General features: G+C 44.7%; 1 protein-coding gene and 1 long non-coding RNA gene across 2 annotated transcripts; one reads left to right on the top strand and one right to left on the bottom strand.

Moving 5' to 3' along the window:
• Window positions 1-1,669: 1,669 nt before the first annotated feature.
• On the bottom strand, window positions 1,670-13,078 carry LOC119973500 (lectin-like). Its single transcript, XM_038811736.1, has 6 exons — window positions 13,045-13,078; window positions 12,886-12,968; window positions 5,518-5,678; window positions 3,537-3,677; window positions 3,341-3,449; window positions 1,670-1,880 (listed from the first exon to the last, which is right to left on the bottom strand). The coding sequence occupies exons 2-6, from the start codon at window positions 12,938-12,940 to the stop codon at window positions 1,801-1,803; spliced, it is 546 nt and encodes a 181-aa protein (XP_038667664.1). The 5' UTR covers window positions 12,941-12,968; window positions 13,045-13,078; the 3' UTR covers window positions 1,670-1,800.
• Window positions 13,079-13,925: 847 nt separating this feature from the next.
• LOC119973502 lies at window positions 13,926-18,163 on the top strand. Its single transcript, XR_005462334.1, has 2 exons — window positions 13,926-14,435; window positions 17,436-18,163. It is a non-coding gene; the product is annotated as an uncharacterized LOC119973502 (long non-coding RNA).
• Window positions 18,164-20,262: the final 2,099 nt, after the last annotated feature.

Below are 20,262 nucleotides of genomic sequence, written 5' to 3' on the forward strand. Positions count from 1 at the left end.
TCAAAGTCATTGACGTGCCTTAATTGAGGCTCCAGCACTGAGCCCCGTGGACCCCACTCGTCACATTCTGCCCATCAGACAAAGACCCATTTATACATACTCTCTGCTTTTGATGAGCCGGCCAATCTTCAATCCAGAGTAATATGCTGAACCCAAACCATGAGCTGTCAGTTTCTGCAATAACTTTGGACATGGCAACCCACCAAATGCCTCGGGAATTGTAAGTGGGAGCCCAGTTTTGATGGTAGGAGCAATAGGTAGTGACAGAGGGACACGAGTCGGGAGTCATGGTGGACATGTTGGGGTCAGGGTGTCCAGGGTGCCGTCAGGGTCAGAGGTTACAGCAGGCAGGGTCTGAACTTTAAAGATCCACTGAGTTAGGGACTGTACTGAAATTAATAAACTCACTGTATTGTACCTTTAAAGTCAAACTGATAATCTGTGAATTGATTTTTTTTGTAACTCTCCCTCCTGACGGCAACAGCACCAAACCTCATTTTAGCCTCGGTCCAAACATAGATTAAAAAGGAGCTGAATCCAGAGATGAGGTGAGGGTCACTACCCTTCACATCGAGGCTTTGGGATCAAAGGACTCGAGTAAAATTGGAATCAGTGGGAATAATCCCCACAGATTGGAGTCATACCTGAGGAAGATTGGGCCAATCATATAACTACAGGTGAGAGATTGGGAATTGCCTCCTCATCTCCTGACTCCCCAAATCCTGTCCAAATCTACAAGGCATAAATCAGGAATATGGTGGAATAATCTCCACTTGCCAGGATGAATGCAGCACCAACAAAACTCAAGAGGGCCCAACACCTTCCAGGGCAAAGCAACCTGTTTGTTTGACACTTCCTCTGACAGCAGTGCAGGATGGCAGCAATGCCACCATCTGTAAAATGCAGTGCAGTAACCATCATGGCTTCTTTGACAGCACCTTTCAAACCTGTGATCTTTACTGCCCAGAAAAACAAGGGCAACAAGTGCACTGGAACATCACCAGCTGCAAATTCCCCCTCCACATCACACACCATCCTGACTTGGAACGATATTGTTCCAGCACGGTAGCATAGTGGTTAGTGCAGTTGTTTCACAGCTCCAGGGTCCCAGGTTTGATTCCCGGCTGGGTCACTGTCTGTGTGGAGTCTGCACGATCTCCCCGTGTCGGCGTGGGTTTCCTCCGAGTGCTCCGGTTTCCTCCCACAGTCCAAAGATGTGCAGATTAGGTGGATTGGCCATGCTAAATTGCCCTGAGTGTCCAAAACATGTTAAGTGGGGGGTTACTGGGTTATGGGGATAGGTTAGATACGTGGGCTTCAGCAGGGTGCTCTTTGTATGGGCAGGTGCAGACTCGATGGGCCGAATGGCCTCCTTCTGCACTGGAAACGCTATGATTCCTTCACTGTCACTGAATCACAATCCGAGAACTCACACCCTCTCGCCTGGGGGACTGAAACAGTTCAAGAAAGCGGCTCACAACCACCTTCTCACAGAGGGATCCATATGGACCTTGTCAGCAAAGTTCCCATCACACAAATAAGTTAAAAAATCATCCAAGTCTGTGTTGTCTGCTTCCCCATTTAGTATTGAGTGAAGAGGTGGGTAGGAAGCCACAGTGGGACAGGAAGGCTGCTATAAACTAGACTCACACAGCATCAAACACACGGCTCATGATGCAATTCTATTTATTATTGATTCAGAGACTAAGTACAGTCACAGAGGCAGTGATTGTGTCTACAAACAAATCAAATCATTGAATCCACTCCCTGGACAGGATCACGGAGCATCAGCAGATTCACCTAGCAGCAGGGCAGCTTGTAGGAGCAAATGAAAGGCAATGTCTCACTGCAGGGCAGATCATTCCACAGCACCTGATTCTCTGGAGAAAGAAAGATTGAATTCAGTGAAGTGAGAGGTATTGTTCTAATTAGTTCATTCTTTCTGTTTTGAGAGTGTCAATGATCTTTTCATTTTAACCATCCCTTAATCCATGAGTAACTTTGTAAATAACCTGAAATATTTTGTGTTGCAACCCCGCTTTCAGTCAGTGGGCAGGATTCGCCGACCCCGCGGCGAGTTGCAGAATCATCGGGGGGGGAGGCGCAAATCACGTGAAGCCGCTCCGAAGTGCCAAAGAATCGCCGCCAATGGCGCCGGCGCGTTCGCCGTGGCGCTGCTTGGGGGCCGCACAACGTGTCCCCCCCGGCGAATCTCCGTGCTCGACGGGCCGAATGCCTGCCGAGTCCCGCCGGCGCGTTCGCGTGTGGTCCTACCCAGCGGGACCTGAGCGTTTGTGCTGCGGGGGCCGTCCTGGTGTGGTGGAGGTGGGATCTGACTTGTGGGGGGGCCTCCACGGTGGCCAGGCCCGCGAGCGGGGCCTACCGATCGCCCGGCGGGCTTATCCTGGGGGGGGGGGGGGGGGGGGGGGACTATATTCCTCTGTGCCGGGCCCCTGTAGGGCTACGCTATCTTGCCCTGGGGCTGGCGCAGAGATGGCAATGCACGTGCATGCGTGAACTCACGCCGGCCGTGCCGGTGCCCGTATCGGCAGCTGGATCGCTGCTCCGGCGTTTACGACGGCGACAACGCTAAGCCACAGGATCAGAGAATCCTGCCCAGTGTGTGAGTCACTAAAAACTGAAAACCTGGCGATATTGAATGTGGGTTTGGACAGTTCCTGAGCGAAGATGCTGAGTTTACCCAGGGTGAGAGTCTCCTGTGTAGGTGGGCAGCACCGCCTCACCACCAGGGTTAAACTGTCTCCTTCCCCATTGCACAATCCTCACACAACTGGAACATTCCCAATTAGAATTCAGTTTTCAAATCTCTGTCTGGATTACATTATCTCCAATCTGGGAATTGAATCCTGTTGAAAGGGAGACGTGTGTTTGGTGTATTAGTAAAGTGAGGGCTGGATACAGGAAGGTTGAATCTTTTCCCTCGGAATGTTGTATCAACACAGAGTGGAGTCCTGCTCACCGGGAGCACGGCTGCAGCCTGGGTCATGCCAGGATCAGCTCAGTAAACGTGCAGCAGTTACAAAGCTGCTCTTGGTCTGACCTCATCACTGCAGAACCCACAGAGACGCACAATTGAGCAGAAGGAGAACTTTTAGTGTCACTCCCAGTGAACGTTCCTTTATCCACAGCATGTGACCCATGTACTTGCCCCCAAGAAACAGTTTTACCTGGAAGGTGACTGTCAGAGGGGCAGGAAGTAGAGATCTGTCAACGTCTAAAACTCAACAACATGGAGTCCACTCAGAATCTCACCCACTGATCTATTTGCCTGGAATTACTTTCCCCTAGGACACAGTAACAATTGACAACATCAACTTACTCCTTTCAGTATTCACACAGTCTTCAATGTGTAAATCATTGTTGGGTTCATTCTGACTCCATCCAGTAAAATCTGTTGAAGATCCATCAGTCCAAAGGAAAGTATCCTCCTGTGGAAATGTAAAATTAAATTAAATTTAAAAATGTATAATTTGTTTACCATAAATAATAACATGAATCACCTCAAGAAATGTTACCTTGAAGAGGTCATGTAAACCAATCCAAGCTCTGAGACGTTTTCCCTTTTCTGAAGATATCAGCTTTCCAATGAATGCATTCTGATTCTCGAAGTGTACGGAGGCAAGATGGCTGCCTGGATGCAGAGTTTGACAATACAGCTTTAAATAGAAACAGACCGTTTGTATCTTGTTATCGTTTTACATTGAACATACTCAATTATTTTGCGAAATATGTTTAAGGTTGAAACTTTGTTCTTTTGCAGAATGTGAACAATAAAACTACAAACTCCTGCTAAATGTGCATGATCTCCTGATGTGGACTGATTCCAAACGCCAGTAAATGGGACACACACACTGATTACTTGGAACCACTCGTCTTGTGGCTTCAAATTGAAATTCCAGCAGCTTGTGTGTATCAGCTGATATTGGACTGGGTTTGTGCTCAAACGAACGCTCTCTGGGTTATTTGGTGTTTCTCCTGTTCTTGCCAATCTCTAACCATCCAACAGCTGTCAGTACAGACATTGACAGTCACTGCAACCCATGTCATTGCAAAGTGACCACATTCACACTAACAGATTTATCATAATGACCGGGGAGGAGGGGAAATACCCACACAGCTTTCTCCAGATCACAGTCACCTCATAGTAAAGCACATTGTAGGAAGAGGACTGTGTGTCTGTCTGTCAGGAGGCAAGAGGAGGGAGAGAAGGAGGCCCCCATGCTCAGAGGTGTCTGTGGAGTTTAATTTAATTTAAATTACAATTCTATCTGTAGAACACGACGCTCAATGGCAGCGACACAGGAATTTAACAAGTTGGTGCCGAGGGACGTGAAAAGTTACACACTCAACGACTTTGGTTCAAGCGCAAATGTGTAAATTGTGAATCCAAAGCAGAAGATTTTGGAATCCAAACTCAGAAATCACCAAAAGGCTTTGGACAGGTACAAGCAGCACGGTAGCATAGTGGTTAGCACTATGGCTTCAGTGCGCCAGGGAATTGTGAATCTAAAGTAGAGAGATTTAGGAATCAAAGTTCATAAATCTCCGATTTCAGATGCCTTGGCCACAATCCCTGCAAAAACTCTGGCGTGAGATTTAACGGTCTTGTCGCGTCACCGAGTTGGGCACGGCGAGGCTGTTCAACAACAAATGGTGGGAAAGTCCTTTAACTATATTATTATTTCATTGCATGTGATTCCTGACCTTTGAACCTCGTTATGTGACCAGCAGGGGGCAGGGAGACTTGGAAAACGAGATGCTGTCTGCGGGTTTCTGGATTTCTGACTCTCGCGATATTTTGCGTCAAGTTGCCGTTTGCCCTCGTGGTGAACACGGGGACAACATCGCAGCATCTGCTTCCCTCTCCTTCAAAACATTCTTTAAAATGACAATTTCTGACCAAGCTTTTGGTGAGCTGTAAGGTGTAACTGGGTGAAGCCTGGAAGATACAAACTCCACTGATTTGTATCTCAATTTGAATCAAAATCCAACAAAATGTGCGAATACCAAACGCCGATTTGCATCTTGGAGTAAACTTTGTCTGGTTTGAAGTGTGGGTGTGGAGTGAATAATGCTGATCTTTCAGTGGACCTTGTTTCCTCTGATCTGAAGATCAGGATCCCAATCCTGTCCCCACTAAACTTCCACATCTTGTATTTTACAGCAAGTTGCACTGGATGGTGATCAGGGTCAGGGAGCTGTGCTGATTGGATTTTCTTCCAATACAGAGACACTCAGACCAGTTCTAACACTCTCATCGCTGTCCATGGATGAACCAAATGAGCTTCATTGTCTGCAGTGTACAATGTCACAGTTCATTACCCTCAGTGTTAATGGAGAATCCAATGTAGATCATATTACCCAGGTGATGGAGCACTGAGTCAATCCAAACTGTCCAGATACAAACAAGAAGATTCTTTCCTCCTGTGTTTGGTCAGATTTAGAAACATTGAGGAGCAAATACTTGAATTACTTACAAAGATTTCAGGGTCTTACCTCAGCATCTGCCCAAGTCTTTTCATCAGAAACAAATTTGTAACAATGGCCAAAATAATACACGTCATCACCACAAAGTCCTTTCCCCGAGAGACCACGTTTTCCAAGGTCCTGTTCCATCTTTGCCTGTTTCTCTAATTCAGTCTCCGGAGGAGGTTGAGCTGCAAATTAAAACAAAACTGTAATAATCACAACATTCACATTTCATTTCTCATTCATGGGGCTAGAAATTGATGAGCACATGGTAGACGAGACCTGGCCAGCGAGTGGGACTTTTCACCTTACTGCATTAATCCTTTATTCACACACCGTGTTATAATCAAAATATCGAGAAGTTACAGAACAGGAAGAGGATGTTTGCTCCAATTGGCCAATGCCTGTCATTTCTGTTACACAGAAAGTCCCTCAGGAGTCTCCTCCCACTCTGTTTACTTCCTCTAACCCGACCACCACATCCCTTCATTCCCATCTGCCCCATGAGTTTATCTAGTTTCCCCTTCAGTGAATCCAGCAGCCTTTATCCTTCTCCTCACAACAGCAAGAATGAGAATCAGTCTCCATGGGGCCTCCTTCTCTCCCTCCTCTTGCCTCCTGACAGACAGACACACAGTCCTCTTCCTACAATGTGCTTTACTATGAGGTGACTGTGATCTGGAGAAAGCCGTGTGGGTATTTCCCCTCCTCCCCAGTGTTGGAGGCTCTCAAACTCACACTTCAGCTCAATGACTCTGAGCTGCTGTGTCTCAGGCAAGAGACACTTCCTACAGGTGTAGTCATCTGGGACAGTCTGATAGTTCCCAAATTCCCATGTCCTATTAATGGATACACACCTTGTGTTGCCAATTTAATCTTTATTTTTGTTAGCAGTCATTGATTTCTCGAGCTAATAAAATCAGTCTACCTGCATCTCTCTTGCAGCTCCAACACACCCTATTCCAAAAGCTGCTCTTGTCCCCATTTCCATCTCATTCTTTGTCTCACTGACACTCAAACAAGAAACTAGTTCCCTATCTTTCATGTTTTAACGAACACAATACTCCAACAACTTTACCAGATCAATTCCCACCTAGGTCCTACCAGATCTTGGCATCTCTCTAACCACATCCCTTCTTCTAAGGCAGCACGGTAGCATTGTGGATAGCACAAATGCTTCACAGCTCCAGGGTCCCAGGTTCGATTCCCGGATTGGGTCACTGTCTGTGTGGAGTCTGCACGTTCTCCCCGTGTGTGCGTGGGTTTCCTCCGGGTGCTCCGGTTTCCTCCCACAGTCCAAAGATGTGCAGGTTAGGTGGATTGGCCATGATAAATTGCCCTTAGGGTCCAAATTGCCCTTAGGGTCCAAATTGCCCTGAGTGTTAGGTGGGGTTATTGGGTTATAGGGATAGGGTGGAGGGTATCGGCTTGGGTAGGGTGCTCTTTCCAAGAGCCGGTACAGACTTGATGGGCCGAATGGCCTCCTTCTGCACTGTAAATTCTATTCTATGGAATGCTGGCTCTGACGTGTATTCACTGTGCACTCTGACCTTCTCCTCTCTGATGCTAAATGTTTTGTGCTAAGCTAAGGGCTCCATTTTATCACTTTCTGTCCTCCCCTCAAGTAATTATGTGCTCGACATGAAGCTGAACTCTTCTTCCGTCATCTTCATCTCCGTGCTCACCTCTTTGGACAGGAATCCTCCCCCTCCTTCACTGGATCCTTTGACCCGTCTCCATTCTCCCGCGACCTGGAACCATTTTTCTGAACTTGATTGTTTCAATGAGAGCTGTTGCCATGACATCAGCCATCTTAACCACTCTGCTGCTCTCACCCACTCCAACACTTCTGAACTTGCTGCACTCAGTTCACACCCAACTCTGACTTTGTCGTCAAATCTGCCGACATGGTTGGGGTTGTTGTTGTGTGGCATACCGATCTCCACCTTGCAGAGGCTGAGTGCCAATTCTCAGACACTTCTTTCACCCTCCACCTGACCATGACTTCACCCCAAATATCAAACCATTATTTCCAGGCATCTGGAAATGCCTCATCGAGTCTGGGGATCTTCCCTCTACAGATTCCAAACTCATAGTCCCCAACCCCGCACAGCCCACTTCAACCTCCCTCCCAGAATTCACAACAGGACTGTCCTGGTAGAGCCATCGTGCCTGCCTGGTCCTGCCCCACAGAGCCCATTTCCTCCGACCTTGACTCCATCCTCTCTCTCCTTCCCCAGTCTCTTCCCACCTACATTTACCATTCCTCTGATCCCCAACCTCATTTTAATAATTTCCAATTCCTTGGCCCTAACTATCTTCATGTCACCATGGACGTCCATTCCCTCTGCACTTCCATCCCTCACCAGGAGGTTTTGGGGGCTCTTTCTTTCTAGAACGGAGGCCTGTCCAATCCACCTTCCTCCATCTGGCTGAACCTGTTCTCTCATTTAATAATTTCTCCTTGAACTTGTCTCACTTCCTCCAAATAAAAGGTGTAGCTATGGGTACCTGCATGGGCCATGCCTTTTCCTTTGTGGGCTATGTGTTCCAGTTCTACTCTGTCCCCCCACACCCAGAGATCTCATTCCATTACAAAGGTGACTGTATCAGTGCTGCCTTAGCCTCTCGTCTGGGCCTTGAAAGATTTATCAATTTTGCTTCAGGTTTCCACATCTCAGTGACTTCACATGATCTATCTTCCTTCATGGACACTTCCCTTCCCTCTCATGACTTCTGTGTCTCCATTTCTCGTGATAAGTGTGCACTAATAACCATTACAAGCCAACCAACTCCCACATTTTCCTCGACTACATTTCCTCACACCCTCACTCCATAAGGACTCCATCCGATTTTCTCAGTTTCCCTGCCTCCATTACATCTGTTCCAGTAATTCTACCTTTCAAAATGGTGCTTTTTCCTGAGCCAGCTGAGGTTTCCCACCACTGACAGAGCCCTCAACTGTGTCCGACCATCTACCACACTTCTTCCCTCACCCTTTCTCCTCCCTCCCATAACCATGATAGGCTTCTCCATGTTCTCACCTTTCACCCCAGCAGCCTCCGCATTGAAAGGATCATCCTCCGCCATTTCCATCAACTCCTGCATGATGCCACCACCAAACACATTTCCCCCTCACCTCTCCTGTCAGCATTCCACAGGGACCATCCGCTTCGTGACACCCTCTTCCGCTCCTCTTTCAACCCAACACCTCATCCGTTTCCACGGCACCTTGCTATGCAATTGCAGGATGTGAACCACCTGCCACTTTACCTGCTCCCTCCTCGCTAACCAAGGCCACAGACGCCGCTTCCAGGTGAAGTCACAATTCACTTGCATCTGCATCAAGTTAGTCGCTGCATTCACTGCTCACAATGTGGTCTCTCTACTTTGGGGAGTCTAATCACAGACTGGGTGATCCTTGCGGATCACTCTTGCTCAATTCAGAAACATGACCCCAGACATTTTCATTCACAATTTTGGTCTCAAGGTCATATTTCTGTCCTCCACCTGAGCTTGTTGCGCACATTGAAATTAGCCGGTATGATGTTGTGGGCATCACAGAGACGTGGCTGCCAGGGCATCAGGGCTGGGATCTCAATATCCAAGGATATGTATCCTATCGAAAGGACAGGCAGATGGGCAAAGTGGGTGGGGATGCATTGTTAGTAAAGAATGGAGTTAAATTGATAGCAAGGAGCGATATAGGATCAGAAGGCATAGAATCTCTGTGGGTAGAGTTGAGGAATCGCAAAAGTAAAAAGTCCCTGATGGGAGTTACGTACAGGCCCCCGAGCAGTAGTCAGGATGTGGGGCAGAAAATAAATCAGCAGATAGAAAAGGCATGTAAAGAAGGCAATAATACAATAATCATGGGTGACTTCAATATGCAGGTGGACTGGGAAAATCAGGTTTGTAGTGGGTCCCAACAAAAGGAATTTGTGAAATGTCTAAGAGATGTTTTTTTGGAGCAGCTTGTGACAGAGCCTACTAGGGAACAGGCAATTCTGGATTTGGTGATGTGTAATGAGGCAAACTTGATTAGGGAACTTAAGGTGAAGGAACCCTGAGGGAGCAGTGACCACAATATGATGGAATGTACCCTACAGTTTGAGAGGGAGAAGCTGCAATCAGATGTAACAGTATTACTGTAAAATAAGGGTAACTACAAAGACATGCTGGCCAGAGTTGATTGGAAAAGGAGCCTCGCAGGGAAGACAGTAGACCAGCAATGGCAGGGGATTTTGGGGGTTATTCAGGAGGCACAATAGAAATTCATCCCAAGGACGTGGAAACATGCAAAGCGGAGGACAAGGCATCCATGGTTGATGCGTCAACCATGTCAAGGACAGCATAAAAGCTAAAGAAAAAGCATACAAAGTGGCGAGGATTAGTGGGAAGCCAGAGGATTTGGAAGCCTTGAAAAGCAAGCAGAGGACAACTAAAAAAGCAATACGGGGGGAGAAGATGAAGTACGCATGCAAGCTAACTAGTAATATAAAGGAAGATAGGAAGAGTTTTTTTTTCGACATAAAAGGGAAGAGAGAGGCAAAAATAGACACTGGAAAATATGGCTGAAGAAGTAATAGTAGAAAACAAAGAAATGGCAGATTAACTGAATAGTTACTTTGCACCAGTCTTCATGGTGGAAGACACTAGTGGGATGCCAGAGCTCCAGGAGAACCAGGGGGCAGAGGTGAGTACAGTGACCATTACTAAGGAGAAGGTTCTGGGAAAACTGAAAAGTCTGAAGGTGGTTAAGTCACCTGGACTGGATGGATTACATCCCGGGGTTCAAAACTATATAGCTCAGGAGATTGTGGAGGCATTGGTGATGATCTTTCAGTAATCACTGGAGGCAAGAAGGGTCCCAGAGAACTGGAAAGTGGCTAATGTAACACCTCTGTGTCAGATGGGAGGGAGGCAGAAGACGAGAAATTATAGGCCGGTTAGCCTGACTTCGGTCATTGGTAAGATTTCTGAGTCCATTATTAAAGATGATAAAATAGGACTGAGTCAGTCTGGCTTCGTCAAGGGGAGGTCATGTTTGATAAATCTGTTAGAGTTCTTTAAGGAAGTAACAAACAAGTTAAACAAAGGAAAACCAGTGTACGTGATTTATTTAGATTTCCAGAAGGCCTTTGACAAGGTGCCGCATAGGAGACTGTTTAGTAAGTTAAGAGCCCATGGTGTTAAAAGTAAGATCCTGGCATGGATAGAGGATTCGCTGACTGGCAGAAGGCAGAGAGTGGGGATAAAGGGGTCTTTTTCAGGTTGCCAGCGGCGGCTAGTGGTGTACCTCAGGGGTCGGTGCTGTGATCACAACTTTTCACTATCTACAGCAATGATCTGGAGGAAGGAACTGAAGGCACGGTTGCTAAGTTTGCAGATGATACAAAGATCTGTAGAGGGGCAGGTAGTATTGAGGAAGCAGGCGGCCTGCAGAAGGACTTGGACAGGCTAGGAGAGTGGGCAAAGCAATAGCAGATGGAATACAATGTAGAAAAGTGTGAGGTTATGCACTTTGGAAGGAAAAATGGAGGCATAGATTATTTTCTAAATGGGAAGATGCTCAGGAAATCAGAAACACAAAGGGACTTGGGAGGCCTTGTTCACGATTCTCTTCAGGTTAACGTGCAGGTTCAGTCAGCAGTTAGGAAGGCAAATGCAGTGTTAGCATTCATGTCAAGAGGGCTAAAATACAAGACCAGGGATGTTCTTCTGAGGCTAGATAAGGCTCTGGTCAGACCCCATTTGGAGAATTGTGAGCAGTTTGGGGTCCCGTATCTAAGGAAGGATGTGCAGGCCTTGGAAAGGGTCCAGAGGAGGTTCACAAGAATGATCCCTTGTGAATGAAGAGTTGTCGTATGAGGAACGGTTGAGGACTCTGGGTCTGTACTCGTTGGAGTTCAGAAGGATGAGGGTGGATCTTATTGAAACTTACAGGATACTGTGTGGCTGGATAGAGTGGACGTGGAGAGGATGTTTCCACTTGTTGGAAAAACTAGAAGTGGAGGACACAATCTCAGATCCTTTAAAACAGAGATGAGGAGGAATTTCTTCAGCCAGAGGGTGGTGAATCTGTGGAACTCTTTGTCGCAGAAGGCTGTGGAGGCCAAATCACCGTGTGTCTTAAGACAGAAATAGATAGGTTTTTGATCAATAAGGCGATCAGGGGTTATGGGGAGAAGGCAGGAGAATGGGGATGAGAGAAATATCAGCCATGATTGAATGGCGGAACAGACTCGACAGGCCGAGTGGCCTAATTCTGCTCCTATGTCTTGTGATCTTCTAGACCTGCTGTAATGTTCCAGTGAAGCCGAACACAAACTGGAGTGACAGCACCTCATTTCCGATTGGGAACTTCTGAATTTAACATTGAGTTCATCAACTTCAGACCATGATCTCTCTTCGCCGTTTTGAAATGTTTGTTTTTCTCCCCCCTTCTGTTTATAGACCCAGTCCGTAACTTGTTCCTATGTTTTACTCAGAGATTGCTGACCCTTGTTTGGCTATTAACACATTCTGAACTTTATACCACTACTAACACCTGCTTTAGTCTTTAACACTCTCATTTAACACTCTCAACAAGGGCAGCCCGGTAGCATTGTCGATAGCACAATTGCATCATAGCTCCAGGGTCCCAGGTTTGATTCCCGGCTTGGGACACTGTCTGTGCGGAGTCTGCACATCCTCCCCGTGTGTGCGTGGGTTTCCTCCGGGTGTTCCGGTTTCCTCCCACAGTCCAAATATGTGCAGGTTAGATGGATTGGCCATGATAAATTGCCCTTAGTATCCAAAATTGCCCTTAGTGTTATAGAACATAGAACAGTACAGCACAGAACAGGCCCTTCGGCCCTCGATGTTGTGCCGAGCAATGATCACCCTACTCAAACCCACGTATCCACCCTATACCCGTAACCCAACAACCCCCCCCCCCCCTTAACCTTAACCTTACTTTTTAGGGCACTACGGGCAATTTAGCATGGCCAATCCACCTAACCCGCACATCTTTGGACTGTTGGGTGGGGTTACTGGGTTATGGGGCTAGGTTGTTGACTTAGGGTAGGGTGCTCTTTCAAAGAGCCAGTGCAGACTCGATGGGCCGAGTGGCCTCCTTCTGCATTGTAAATTCTATGATTACCACTCCCTTTGTCTCATGTCCATGACATCTTTGTGAAATCTCTCTTCAACCCCTGCCGACACCTGTTCTTCTGTTTTGCTCCATCTACTCCACCTTCGCTCTTCAACATCACAAAGCCATCACAATTCTACCTCTCTTCAGCTCTGAAGAAGTCAGGCGGACTCAAAACGTCCACTCTGTTTCTCTCTCCACAGATGCTGCCAGACCTGATATGTTTATGTCCAGCATTTTCTGTTTTTATTTCAGTTTACCTGCCACATCACTGGTGAATAATGCAACCAACAGCAAGACTCCAAACAGCATCATGTTTGCAGTGACGTTCCTTTCTTCAAATCTGAAATACAAAAAAGATTCAACATTAACATTAAGATTCCCAATGAAAGATGGGAATTTGCAGCTCCCATTCCTACCTCACTCTTTCCCAGTTGTCTGATGTGATGAGGTTTCAAGTGCAACTGTGAATATATAGAGCAGACCGAAGACCAATGGAAACATTGAAATCAAATCCAATTGGCTGGACCATTAATGATGTCAAAAGAATTGTTGACAATTAGTGGCTGAGAGCCAACAGGAGATGCTGGAAGATGAACAAATATTTACTGTGCTACACCTGAGATTGTGTAACGTGGCTCTGTAACTCCTCAATGAGGAATGGAAACTGCAGTCAATGTTCCTAAACCCATTAATCAGGCTGTAAATTAACCAATTGAAGAAATTAGGATTTAACGATCAATGAGAACATTTAGCATTTTCTCATTATTATAATGATATGAGGACCTCAAAATATGGAAATTATACCCTCAAAGCATGAGAATTTACATCAGATAATTCAATCCCTTTTGTAATAGATCTGAACCCCATCTATTCTCCCATATCTCACCTTAATGGCAGATCTGCTTCACACACTGGCAACAGCGAGAATGTAACCCATTTGTAAAGAATTGTACAGGAGACTTAGAACATAGAACAGTACAGCACAGAACAGGCCCTTCGGCCCTCGATGTTGTGCCGAGCAATGATCAACCTACTTAAACCCACGTAACCCGTATCCCAACAATCCCCCCATTAACCTTACACTACGGGCAATTTATCATGGCCAATCCACCTAACCTGCACATCTTTGGACTGTGGGAGGAAACCGGAGCACCCGGAGGAAACCCACGCACACACAGGGAGGACGTGCAGACTCCACACAGACAGTGACCCAGCCGGGAATCGAACCTGGGACCCTGGAGCTGTGAAGCATTGATGCTAACCACCATGCTACCGTGAGGCCATGACAAAGTGTAAGGTATATTTGTGCAGCTGCTTCTAGCTCTGACTAAGGAGGGCGATGGGGGTGGCGGTTTAGATAACATTTAGGTTAGCAACAGTACTGTGAGTGGGCAGCTATGTAACCCGCCCAAGGCCATTGCGCGCGGAACAACCTTTATCAGTGTGTGTAACTTGAGGCTCGGCAGAATGCGCCTTCTCCAGCCATAACTCAGATGGCTGTACGTGTTACAATCCTAAGTAAAAAACTATTTGATTGAAGCCTTACTGTGTCGACTCACTCATTGAACTGAGATTTAGCCTAACAAATTGGTGACCCCGACGTTGGGGGGGAGTCGAACACAACTCCGTTTAAGATCGCAGAGACAATTAAAAGCCGGCTAAAAAGAAGGTACGGAGTCAAACCTGTTAAATCAAAACTCCAAAATTGAAATTTTAAATTGTGTAATAATTGTCTCAGTGATTGAAAAAGGAGACAAAATTAGAAGACGACCATAGCCGGACGTCAAACGCCTTGGGATTGTGACACGTAAGTGTTAAGTTAAACTTAAAAGTCCTTAAGGTGTAAGATTAATGTTATTACCTTCGACCAAATATTAGTGATAATATTTACTTAAAGTCTTTACTTAAAAAACTGTCAGATCTCAGAAGTAGAGTGAGAAGGAAGTAGAGGGCATGTTATTACCTTCGACCAAATATTAGTGATAATATTTACTTAAAGTCTTTACTTAAAAACTGTCAGATATCAGAAGTAGAGTGAGAAGGAAGTAGAGGGCATGTTATTACCTTCGACCAAATATTAGTGATAATATTTACTTAAAGTCTTTACTTAAAAAACTGTCAGATATCAGAAGTAGAGTGAGAAGGAAATAGAATTATTACCTTCGACCAAATATTAGTGATAATATTTACTCAAAGTCTTTACTTAAAAAACTGTCAGATCTCAGAAGTAGAGTGAGAAGGAAGTAGAGTCTTAGAATCGGAAAATTGTTTTGTTGCCTTAGACTGGTTATTAAGAACAGAGATCTGTCACGTGAAGGTCGGGCATTGAAAACAAAACAGTTTTGGATCTATTATCACCGGTTCATAAGAGACTTGAAATATAAATGTCCTTGAAATATAAATGTCCTTGAAATATAAATGTCCGGTAACATTAGCGCGCGAAAAGAGCATAAAAATTTAGAAGAAAAATGGCCACTGGGGGAAAACTAATGCATTAAAAAAATTGACAGAGAAAGAAATAGTTAGAACAGCCAACGTCTTAAAAAAAAAAAAAAAAAAAAGGACGGCACATATGGGAAAATAACCAAGTCATTAGGCTATCCGCCTTGAATCTGTATATTAATCCATGTGAGTTTAAGCTATATTCAGGCCTTTGTGTGAATATTTTCACCCCTAACATTTAGTTTAAGTCTGGAAGGATGTTGCTGAGCTGGATGCCACTCGAGCCGGTGGACAAGGCGAGTAGTCAAACCTTTGACCGCCAAAAATTAGAATCACTTGGAAAGGCGGACAGACGGTGAAGTAACATCCAATAAATCTAGTATCAAGGCCAAATGAGTAAAAAAGTCAGTTTAAAACATTTGGGTTTTTGAAGAGCAAACTACTCTGGTAAAAAAAAAACAATGATAAAAGATGGGTGTGATTTCTGTGGAACAGAGAAAAATGGTGAGATACACAGAAGTAAAGATAAGACAAATAAAGTTCTAAGCACAAATGATAAATTAAACCTTCATACCATTTGGAAGACAGGCTGGTTTAAAGGAATTGAGCTCTAACTCCTTTAAGCATGTCAATAAAACGAGTAAAGATACTGCAGTAGGTTCTGCAAACTAGCATAAAGACCTCACAAAACTGCCAACAATTACGGCTAACGACTGTCCCGGAATGTCTCAAGGAGAGAAAAAAAAATCAAATTAAGTGAAGTCCAAAAGATCAGAAAGGGGCTAAAGCACTCAATTAGTTTTGTTCAGGAATATCTGAGGATGACTAACCCCCCCTCCCAAAACGAAAAAATGGGGAGGAAAATCAATACAAGATTACGGTTAGAAACTTAAGAATGGATACATGTCGAGAATAACTTCAGATCGTTTCAAGCCGTCCAGATAAATTCAGCAGTAATTCAACTCACTTGAAATAAAAGAAAAATAAACATCCAGTAATGTCTCTTTCCAAAAACCAGTTAAACAACGAACATTGAAAATTGAAAGAAAGGATGGGTAATGTATAAGGTCACATAACGGATGGAGATGGCATCATGCCAAGTTCTCCACCACTTTTGATTCTGTACAAAAATTTAACCATTTCAGCAAGCAGGTCATCTGCACAAAGAAATATACATCTCTAAGAATAGCTAATGCCTCTAAAATTAATCAGTGGAAATTGACTTAAATGGAATGACACAGATAAAGTTTTTGAAGGAGAATGAAAAATTTTGTTCAGTATTTTAATTTTGTTCCATTTTAGAGAAAGAGAGACAGACAGAGAGTTACGTAGAGAGAGTTACGTAGAGAGAGAGAGACTGATAGAGACAGTGAAAGTTGAGAGAGCGAAAGAGAACGTCAGGGAGAGACAGAGAAGGGGAGGGGTAGTTAGATAAAGAGAAAGAGCGACAAGAGTTCCAGAGAGAGAGAGAGAGTTTTAGGCATCTAAACTTTGTTCTGAACTATTCACAGTCTTTGTATTCAGACTTTGACTTCAGACCTTGACTTGTTACGAGCTGTGATTATTTGAAAGCTTCAAATTGTCTACGCATTGTCTTTAAAGATTATAGTTTGAGTACAGTTAACAATTTTTTTTCTTTTCAAAGGCTATAATTTTAATCAGGATGCGAGATCACGTGTGTAGGAATAGGAAAGTATTGGTTTTGTGGTGTTCAGCGGAGGTTGGGATGGTTGAAGTGCATGTGACAAATATGATCAAGCCGGTGTTTCATTAGTTCAGGGTTAAAACTTCCCTGACACAAAAAATCATCAGTAGGGTGAAACTAAACTGTCCCACAACGCAGATGTTTTAATTATGAGATTGCAGAATGACTTATAAACAACAGATGGGTAAATGAAATATGTCCATGAGTTTCAATAACATATTGTGTTCCCTGAAAAACTTGATAACGGGAATTTGGCAGCACTCCAACTTTTACTCCCAGCCATTTGAGTGAAAAATTTAAAAACAAGTTTTAGAGATGTGAATGGCATCATTCCAATTTATCCACCCACTATACGCCCCTTTTTGTCTCTGCAAGACAATTAACCCTTTCAACAAGCTTTTGTGTGTAATCCAGAAGATGTCTTGACACTCCCATGCTGGTTTGCCTGCGAGTTCTGGCCTTTTAATTCTGATAAAGTAATGAACAGTCCACACAGCTGAAGATGCATTTTAATTGGAACTTACAAATCTTAAGTTTTGAATTTTCACCCTCTTAACGACCCAGGACCCAAGACCAACCCGGAGTGGGTGCAAACATGGGAAGATAGGGAAATTGAAATGAGTCAATATATCAAAATGCTCGGTAACATGGTCGCTTTAGTTTCGCAACAGGTGAACAACGCGGCCGGTGACAGAGAAGAAGGACAGGAGAGTCCGATAAAAGAAGGGGACCTGGTGTGTATCAGAAAACCCGGAAAAAATCCCGTGGGCTGAGGGCATTCGCCAACCGGGAGGAACTACCTCCTAAATACCAGGACATGAAGATATTTTTGACCAAGAAGAGTACTTAGAAGCTGAAATGTGAAACTGGGGGGGGAAGGGAGCGAAAGAAAAACGCGCGGGTTATAAGGGGCAAGGCAAAAATTGTATATAATGTACACCGCCCCTGGGAAGGACTTGAGACTCCGGCGGGTCGAGCCAAGAGGATGGGGGGGTCCTCACCTTCCTGAGACCTCAAGACCCAACCAGGCGGTATAGAACGCTTGGCAAAAAGGGTTTTTTATTTTCTTTTCGCGCGCGTTTCAAAACATAGGGGGCGCGGGAAGTAATTGTTGTCCTCATAAGAGGACAAAGGAGGGATTGTAAGGTATATTTGTGCAGCTGCTTCTAGCTCTGACTAAGGAGGGCGATGGGGGTGGCGGTTTAGATAACATTTAGGTTAGCAACAGTACTGTGAGTGGGCAGCTATGTAACCCGCCCAAGGCCATTGCGCGCGGAACAACCTTTATCAGTGTGTGTAACTTGAGGCTCGGCAGAATGCGCCTTCTCCAGCCATAACTCAGATGGCTGTACGTGTTACAATCCTAAGTAAAAAACTATTTGATTGAAGCCTTACTGTGTCGACTCACTCATTGAACTGAGATTTAGCCTAACACAAAGATAAAAGCAGCTGAAGGAACAAGTTGTAGATGGACAGCAAACTGGCTTGAAAACAGAGAATAGGGCTGGATCCTTCGTCGGCCGATGCTGAAATTGGGATACGCGATTGGGCGGAGAATCGACTTCAATGCCGAATTTGCAGTGGTGCCGTTTTCACACCAAAGCAAAATTCTCCGTCACCTCCACAGCACCATCAATATGTTCCGGAACGCATGTAGAGTAGATACCGTTGGCATATCATTAGCGGCCCCGACCCGGTTGTAATTGAAAATACAGAAAAATGTGTCATTTGAAACATGGAAGTCTGACAATATCTGGTCTGAGAGAAACATCAGAGGATACAGGGAAAGATCCCATAAAAGGTTACTAGCAGCTGCAAAGAGCAGGATTATAAAATGCAGATTCTTTCTCACAAGCAGGCTTAGCAAAAACACACGGATTCATGTAATAAGCTAAAACAATGGCTCACACCTTGATTGAATGTAACTATCTTAGGGAGTATCTGGAAAAGCATGGATGAGAGTTTCAATTGAATTAAGTGACGAATGTTTAAAACAGGCAGGTCTTTCAAGTCATAACCAAGTAAAATTTTAGCAGACAGTTAAAAGCAAAGGTTTCACACCTTCATTGAAATTAACTCTCTTAGTAAACAGCTGGAAAGGATAGATGATGTTCAGTTGAATTTGGTGTCAATTCTAAGTGTGAAATTCTACTAACATCAAGTCAATTAAAAGAAAATTGGAGATGACCTGTCTATGAAAAACATAATTTAAAGTCAAAATCAAAGGCAAAGTTATGAGCTGGGGACAATTGGGGACAGAAATTAAAAGTAACACCTCTATTGAAACCAAAGCACCGTTGAACATCACAAAGGACCATGTAATCAGACCTGAGAGGTGGGGCTATGTCCAGAATGAATACTTAGTTGTATTAAAATGTTTACATCAAAGATACTTTTTAACAATCAAAGTGAAATAAGTTAATTTACAATAAGGCTCTAAAAACTTAATAATTGTTAGAAAGAGAATATAAACCCAGGGAGCAGAAGCAGAAGAGCAACAGCAACAGGAGAGAAAGGGAGGAGAACTCAAGAGAGAGGAGAGAAGTATATACAGCTCTCACAGCTCAGTCATGGGAAAGACAAGACGAGCAGCTGAGCTTAAACAGCTATACATCTAAGGAAGACTAGAATTTAAACAGGAGCTGCGAGATAGCCAGCTCTTATAGCTCACTACATGACATCGACAAGACACAGCAACAGAGCGAACCAGCGAACACATCCCAAGTAGACCAGAGTTTAAAGAAGATTGATTGTCAAGGTGGGCCTGAAGGTCCCTTCAACCAACCAGCATTGATCCAGAATCAAGATCTTTTTACCTTTCTGTAAAGAAAGTGTTTGCAGCTTTTAAAAGAAAAAATATAATAATAAAATAACTTAACTTAACCTGAAAAAGTGTTTTCTTCCTAAAGTCTACATTACTTACTTAGCAATGCAGAACCCAGGATATTGATGCTACTAAGTGGTAAGTAGATAAAATCTTCGGTGAACACCGGGGGATAACTTGAAAATATAGTTTGACCTGAATAGCACCCACTGAAGTCTGCATCGGAGTCAGGGAGTGAGAACCCCTGTTCACCATTTAGAATGTCGTCCATTTTTGGTATAGGGGGAATTCTAAGAATAGTGGTGAGTTTTCAAAAACACGGTATTTTCCAGGTCCTCCACGATTCTCCTCCTCTGGTTTGCCGAATTCCCAATGAGGCATTTCACTTGTGCTTTTAAAACTCGTGAGACCGGCATTGTGGCTGATGAAAGAAAGGGAGGAGGTAGAACACAGAGAGGCGTGTCCATGGGCTGCTGAGCCAGACACTCGTCTGGCTGGCTGGGGTGGGGAGGCCCTGCCAGACACGAGGGGGGGGGGGGTTGGGGGGGAGGTCTCGAGGGAATGGGCAATGTGGCCGGGCTGACCCCCACTGTACTGGGTGGTGTCCAAGCATAGATTGCCATTGCCGCAGCCAGCAAGGCAGCCATCTTGCTGTACACCCCA

This window comes from Scyliorhinus canicula, chromosome 11 (assembly GCF_902713615.1).
Source record: "Scyliorhinus canicula chromosome 11, sScyCan1.1, whole genome shotgun sequence".
Lineage (NCBI taxonomy): Eukaryota > Metazoa > Chordata > Chondrichthyes > Carcharhiniformes > Scyliorhinidae > Scyliorhinus > Scyliorhinus canicula.